We start from the raw sequence: 7,611 nt of genomic DNA, 5'->3' as shown, positions 1-7,611 counted from the left end.
ACACGGCCGGCTCATGTCCAGCCTTACATCCAGTAAATGAAATGTGACCTGCAGTGCTGTTTGTGCATGTTGAACTGAGGCATGTAAGGTTGTATTTGACTCAAAGAATGTGTCTGGGGTTTAATTTATTTTTCTTCAGTGTGCGATAAATTAATTCACAGTAATAAATTAATGCCATAGTTATCGTCATACATGATTATTGTAGGAAGAGCACTCAACAACCATGGCAGGACAAATGGAAGAACCTTCCTAAGACCTGTTAGTGTCTGAGTTATGCTGGTAGCTTTAGTATCTCCTTTCTTTTGTCTATCTATTTGGTATTGCAATTTCAAAATAGCAGAACAGTTCATGATGAGACTACTAAAAATTTGGCGTGATATCAGCATGTCATGTCTATTTAGATTTTTACAAAAGAAGTTTTGAAGTAATCTTTATATTATTATCCTTTTTTGTTCAGATAACTAAAAGATATTTTGGTGATATAGAAGACAAGCACAAGTACAGGCTGGGCTGAGAATGGATAGGGAAATACCCTGAGGAGAAGGACTTGGGGGTACTGGTGGATGAAAAGCTGAACAGGAGCTGGCCATGTGCGCTGGCAGCCCACAAGGCCAACTGTATCCTGGGCTGTATCCAGAGAAGTGGCCAGAAGGGCGAGGGAGGGGATATAGGCCGGTTGGAGTGAGTCCAGAGGAGGCCACGAAGATGCTCAGGGGGCTGGAATAGCTCTGCTATAGGGACAGGCTGAGAGAGTTGGGGTTGTCACTAGATGATGTTTAAGGTCCCTTCCAACCCAAACCATTCTGTGATTCTATGATAAAGCTTCGAGTATTATACTGAAGTTGCAGTAAGATTGGCTGTGGAAATTTAAATCAAGGATCTCGTTCTAGACTTGTTTTTATGGTTAGGTCCCAATCAAGAAACACAGTTTTCTACCTAAATTACATGCTGTACTTTTGTGGGTTGGCTTCATTTTTATCTGTGATACTTTTGGAAGCTGGTATACTCTTAGAATATTGAAATGGATCATCCCAAGAAAACCAGCAGTATTTTTAGAAGATACTTAGGCTGCTAAAATACTTAAGGCTGCAGCACTTAAGCTGCTAAAATGTGATAATTAAAAATGCTGGATCTGCTTTGTGAGGTGAACACCAGCTCTGGATAAGAACAGCCCAAAGCTGAATGTATAAAACTGAAGCTCTTCAAGCCACAGCTGTAAATTTTTCAGCAAATGGCAGGAGAAAGGTGGTACTGCAGAAAGCCTATAATAGAACAATACGGCTTGAACCGGAAAAATGCACCGTGTTTTCTACCTTGTTAGTAGCTAGAAAGGGGATAGTGGTTTTTCATTCCAGTTACAATTACTTTCAGTAAAATGAACAGTGGGCTTGGTTTTGTAAGGGGGAAGGGAGGAGTGTAGTATGTTTTCAGTGATTCTAAGTGTGGACTGAGAAAAAGGGTTAGATTTGTTCTGTGAGACCTTTAACAAAAACAGTGTTTTCTTATTCAAGAAACCTGTAATTGAGACTTCTGTAATTGAATTCAAAAGGTACCCAGGTATCTACCTGATGTGTCAACTTCAGATTCTATTGAAGAAAAGTGCTGTTATGACGGAAACTTGAGACAGGTCTTACAGAGAATATGTGGCTATGAACCTGGTCTCTTAGTGCGTGCTGTGGGAACATGCATGACCTCTGGTATTTCTGGATACACTGCGTGCTGATTTGAAACCCTGCTGTTTCATTTAACAACTATTCAAGAGTTCTGAGCATGCAACTAGTGTTTGTAGCTGTTAAGTGACCATTTAAAGAAAATAGTTGATTTTGCTCAGCACAGCATTCCTTTATATTATGTATTGAGACAGTTTTCTTCACACACAAATGGAAGTTCTGAGGATTCTGTTTTCAAAGAGTCTATGTTTAGCTAAGGAATATTGAGTTAGATGCTGTTCCAGGTAGTAGAAGCTTGATGTCAGTTGGTTTCTTGGGACATCTTACCTTCTGTGATTCCGAGTTCTCCTTTTAGTTCAGCTCTTTCATCAAAACAGGCTCTGTGACTCCTACAGAGAAGGTGTATATTCTTTTTTGTGATTTATAGAAAGTATAGAATGTGGTGTTCTCAAAGACACAAATTATGTTAGCTAGCTAGTATAACTTGTTCTAGAGTTTGTAAGTGATGGAGGAGCCTAGCTCCCACACGTTAAAACTATTCACTGTCTTGTGAACCAGAGCTTAAAGCGACAGATCCTGTGCAGTAGATGGAGACAAGTTGATTTTGTTGCTGCTTCCTATCTCGAAGGATTCAGACAACCGGAACAGGAAAGAGCCATGGCTGTGGGCGGTTTCTTCAGTTAATTCAGGCACTGTTAGCGTTAGAGTCCGAAGAGGTAAGGAATGTAGTTGGAAAAATGGAGTATGCAGAAACGCCTCTTAGATACATCAGATACACGACAATAACTTTGTTAATAATGGATGAATTTTTAAATCCTGTTATTGGTCTCTTCCTTTCCTCAATTCTGATAACCTGTGTTTGTGATGCTGAACACTTAAGTACGTTTCCTGACACAACTAAAGTTTACCTTTAAAACTCTCAAGAATTCCACTAATAAATTATTTTGTGGCAATGTATGATATCTCTTAAGTTTTCTTTAATCACCTGTTGAAACGTGGATTTAGTCAACTAGTTTCAGAGGTACTGTGTTCCCTTATTTTTCTCCTCTACAGAGCATATGAATTACTTGATTATGAACTTCATGTACTTCAAACCCATTGCTTTATAATGTTGTATTGTAGCACTGGCATGGAATTATGGCATTTTACTGAAAACATACCAGTTGTTTGTATTATCTCTAAAGGACTCTCTTGTTTGGAAAAATAATTCTTTCCAGTTGTGTGCTGGCATTATTCATTCGCTTACATAATAGATTATAAGTTCACTCAGGTTTCACAGATCTTGTAAGACTGCTGCACTTTAGTCCCTTTGATCCATCAAATCTGGCTTCGCTAGCTTTTTGCTCTATATTCAGATAATGAAGATTCAAACCAAAAATACATTAAATAATGATAAATTAAAGTTTCTATAAAAATTTCAGTGTCTATGGAGACTTGTAGAACTCATAAGAGTTTTGGAGAAAGGAAGATGGAGTTCTGTGCATCTAGTCAAAATTATTTAATTTGACAGTTTTTCATTCAACAGGCTCATATCTTGACACATTCTGCTGTGTAGGCATGTGAAAAAGCAAGAGTCAGCTGCATTATCTAAATTTCTGCAGGTATTTTGGTGAACATTTGAACAAACACAGGGCTAATGGTCAACAATTTTTATCCCCAAACAAGGATGCCTACTTAAAGCTTAAAAGAATTTATTGAAAGATACTAATCAGGTAGACACTGTCTTCATCTTATCTCTGCCTGTGAAGCAGTGCATAATTATCTAGAAGAAACAGTTAAAAGTGTGTGTCCATCATATATTATGCTTTTAAAGGAAGAAAAAAAAATACAAACCACCACGACTACTAAACTGATATTGACTACAATGAGCTGTAAGGTGTAGGATGTATGTAGCCCATCTTCATTTTTTCCCTACTTTGGTTTCAGCCATCATTCTGCATTTTAATTTTGTGAAGCATTTGAAGAAAGAATTTCTATGAAAGATTGCAGGGGCAAAACCAACTAACCCAAAGCCAAAAAGAATGAACCCACAACACCCAATGGCCAGACACATCAGTTTCATAGGGTTTACTTTCAGAAAATGTAAATTCAAAGCAGAAAACAAAGATATGTTACAAAGGAAGAAGCTCACCATTCAAGGTTCAGGTGTATGCTTTCCTTCAAAGTCATCACGCATGAGTTTATTAATGTCAAGATAGAAATGTAGACATAATAACATGTATTTTTTAATATGACAGGTGCTTTTCCAGTGTCAGCACTGTATGCACGAAGAGACTTGCTTCAGAGACCTGCGCATGTTGCTACCAAAACTTTTCAAGCCCTGCGAATATTTGTAAATGATGAGCTCCATGAACTCTTCACAGGGCTGAAGACAGCTGAGAAGTTTCTAAAACCTGGAGGTCGCCTTGTAGCCCTCTCCTTTCATTCACTAGAAGATCGTATCATCAAACGTTTTCTTCATGGAATAGACATGACAGAAAAGTACAATCTTGGCTCAAGGCAGAAGATAAGACAGGCTCTGAAAAATGGCTCCAAAGAAGAAGATACAGAAGAATTTCCCCATGGAAAATCCAACTCAAGGTGGATTTTTATACAGAAAAAAGTTCTCACGCCCCAAGCCAAGGATATTCAGACAAACCCAAGAGGAAGGTCGGCCAAGTTGAGAGCTGCTATTAAACTCTGAAACAAAATATCTGATTATATATTTGTAGAACTTCATTATATTTTGTTTTCCAGAAGGCTAACTGGACGGACAGTATCAAACTGAAAAAATAAACTTAAGGCTGTTAGAAAACATTTCTTACCTTTGTCCTTCTTTTTAATCGGGATGTAGTGTAGAGCATCAAAAGGGAAAATAAATGGCGATAAGTGGGTGATAAGTTATACAAAGAAGGCATCCTTTTAAAAAGAACTTGAAAAGCAAAATTTATGAAAATTACAGGTTTGGTGTAGTTACAGTATTTCCTTTACATTAAATACAAACCCCTGACACACAACCCAAACAGTCTAAATTCAGTAGGTGATTGAGACAAAAATTTTTTATGGGCTTGGATTTCCCACAGCTTAGTCAGATGACTGGGTTTAGTCTGTGGTAACTTCAAACGAACCTAAGAGTTCATGATACGTCAGTCTCCAGTTCTCAATTGATTTGTTGCATGAATGCCTGTGGGACAAGAGCTTGTTCTTAAATAAATTGATATCAGTGTCTAACCTTCTATCCAGGAACTTGCAAATGGGCTGCTACCTTTTTAAAAAATAAGTTCGTATTTACATCTGAGTGATTCCCTAGTTATTTAATGTTTGTGAATTCTAAATAAACATGTCCTGGGGAAAAAAGATATTTAAAAGACCACTGTTTGCACTTGGACACTGTAAGCAGCAAGGAAACAGTCAGAAGATTTGTACTTCGTCATTTGGATTTCTTCCTGTGATCCTAACTTCTGTGCATAGATCCAGTACAACTTTTATATGTTGATGGAATTATAATTAACCCATAAAAAAGGGGTATTGCGGGTCTTATGACCTCATCTCCTTTGCTGGTGATGACTTATTAAGAGGTGTCACTTGGGTAAGTTACTGAATTATTTTACAAAAGACCCACAGTAGCACTAGTTTCCTGTTTGGATGCTATACTGGGTAGTAAAACATGTAGCATAATTTGGTTTTTACTAAGTAGATATGAATTAAGATATGAACATCTTAAAAGACCATTGTTTTGCTGTCTTAATATGTTAAAAATTATCAGAAAAATAGTGTAAGTTTCAACTTCTTTGAGCTGTGACTCATCTCTTCAGGGAAAAAAGTCTGTATTTGGATAATCAAATGGGTAGTAGGGTTTCATTTGGGATGAACCTGAAACATGGCTGGTAGAACAAAAATGCAATTTCTGATGAGCTAAATGATTACTACACTAACTTCTGAAAGAGAACTGACTAGATCATTCCAAACTTGGTCATCCTTTTTATGCTGATGTAAAGTATTATTTCACAGGAGTTTTTTTGGGTCATATTGTCACAAACAAGTTGAAATTTAAGCTTACTGTCTAGAATATACTTTATGCTGAAATATCGGAATATTGGTTAATTCCTTGGTACAGCTAAGTCATATAATGTGTTCTTCGGTATACTTATGTTAAAATCCATCATTAACCTGAAGTAACAGCTGAATGGTGACGGGCATTTCATACTTTTCTGAAATTTCAATATTTTTCCACTAGTTTCATTATACATGCTATTAAATATTAAATACAACATTCCACTTCAAATAATATTGCCTACTGTTGACATCTCAGAGAAAACAGTCTGCACCTTAAATAAACATTTTTTTCATCCAAACATTAAATATAAATAGCTAATGTTATTTTTAGCTAAGATGCCATACTGAAATGTACTCCAGTTGTAGAACTGTGCCTCCAGCATAGGCTTAGAAGAGTTGGGGTGCCACACCGTGTGTTGTTCAGGAGCACACCTCAGGAAAAGACCATCCAGTCATAGCAGAAGCTTTGTGTCTTTATCCCAGAAGTTGTATCAAAGCATTAAAATTCCCTATGCTTAAAACAGTGTTTAAAATCCACACTTCTCGCGTCTAATTTCAAAGGCACCGTTTCTTATGATAGTTGAACGACTGTGTATCAGTTTTCGTAAACACATTCCCAGTGTTAGAGAAAGGAGGAGACTTTTCTTTACTTTTAGGTTGGATTTGCATAGCCACGGCAGCGCATCTGTCGTTGAGGTCTTCTCTTTAGAGGATGTTTCTCTCTTCTCAGGGTCTCCTCCCTTTCAGCTTTAAACTTGTGGTATGGAGAATCCACAACGTACTTGGGTAACGTACTTAAGGAAGAAAAAACTCTGAGGAACAGCCAGAGAGAGGAGTGAGAATATGTGGGAGAAACAGCCCTGCAGACCCCCAGGTCAGTGGAGAAGGAGGGGGAGGAGGTGATCCAGGCACCAGAGCAGAGATTCCCTGGCAGCCCCTGGTGCAGCTCGCGGTGAGGCTGGCTGTGCCCTGCAGCCATGGAGGGTCACAGGGGAGCAGAGACCACCCTGCAGCCCGGGCAGGACCTCACACCAGAGCAGGGGGATGCCCGAAGGAGGCTGTGACCCCGTGGGCAGCCCGTGCTGGAGCACGCTCCTGGCAGGAGGGCTGTCTCCCATGGGAAGGACCTCATGCTGGAGCAGGGGCAGAGTGTGAGGAGTTGTTCCTCTCCCGAGGAGGAAGGAGCAGCAGTCTCGTGTGATGGATTGACCCCAACCCCCATTTCCTGTCCCTGTGTGCCAGTTCGCAGGGGAGGTACAGAAAAGTGGGGGTGAATTTGAGCCAGGGAAGAAGGGAGGGGTGGGGGGAAGGTGTGTTGAGATTCGTTGCTTGATGTCATACTCTGATTTGATTGGTGATAAATTACATTAGTTTTTCCTTCATGGAGTCTGTTTTGCCCATGATGATAGTTGCTGAGCGATCCCTCCCTGTCCTTATCTCAATCCATAAGTTTGTCATATTTTCTTCCCCCCTGTCCAGCTGAGGAGAGCAGTGACAGAGCAGCTTTGGTGGTCACCTGGCCTCCAGCCAGGGTCAGGTAGTAGGTCTTTATGTTCTTTCCAGAACACAAATCTTAAATCTTCCTAACATGGTCTAGGTGAAACGTTAGTAAATCTAAATTCTTTTCATGTTAGTACTTCAGAGGGTGTGGATAAATTTTAAGGAAGACTAAAAAACCAGCTATGAGACTTTTTGTATGCATTATAAACATACATTCTGTTGAAATTATTCTAAAACATGATTCACGTAGTTAATCCAAGTGAACGTAAAGAGTTGATACGCTTTTGAAAGTGCCTGCCTGGTGAGGAGATTTGACTAGAGTAATTATTTGAAAACAAGGCAGAGTTTCCTGTGAATAAGTTTTTATAGTAAAAAGATGGGGCACCAAGGGCAGATTGTGCCTGAC

The 7,611-nt window shown here is 39.1% G+C and overlaps 1 protein-coding gene across 1 annotated transcript; it reads left to right on the top strand.

The window, feature by feature from the left end:
* Positions 1-3,900: 3,900 nt before the first annotated feature.
* LOC104515594 (probable methyltransferase-like protein 15) lies at positions 3,901-4,353 on the top strand. Its single transcript, XM_010159628.1, has one exon. It carries the CDS (start codon positions 3,901-3,903, stop codon positions 4,351-4,353), a length of 453 nt encoding a protein of 150 aa, XP_010157930.1.
* Positions 4,354-7,611: the final 3,258 nt, after the last annotated feature.

The sequence above is a fragment of the Eurypyga helias genome, unplaced genomic scaffold (assembly GCF_000690775.1).
Source record: "Eurypyga helias isolate BGI_N326 unplaced genomic scaffold, ASM69077v1 scaffold7759, whole genome shotgun sequence".
Classification (NCBI taxonomy): Eukaryota; Metazoa; Chordata; class Aves; order Eurypygiformes; family Eurypygidae; genus Eurypyga; species Eurypyga helias.
The sequence above is the reverse complement of the archived record's forward strand: the minus strand, read 5'-3'. Positions and strand labels throughout refer to the sequence as shown.

What these genes read in the sequence shown, in the direction of transcription:
- LOC104515594 (XM_010159628.1), top strand. Translation starts at nt 3,901, where the DNA reads ATGACAGGTGCTTTTCCAGTGTCAGCACTGTATGCACGAAGAGACTTG.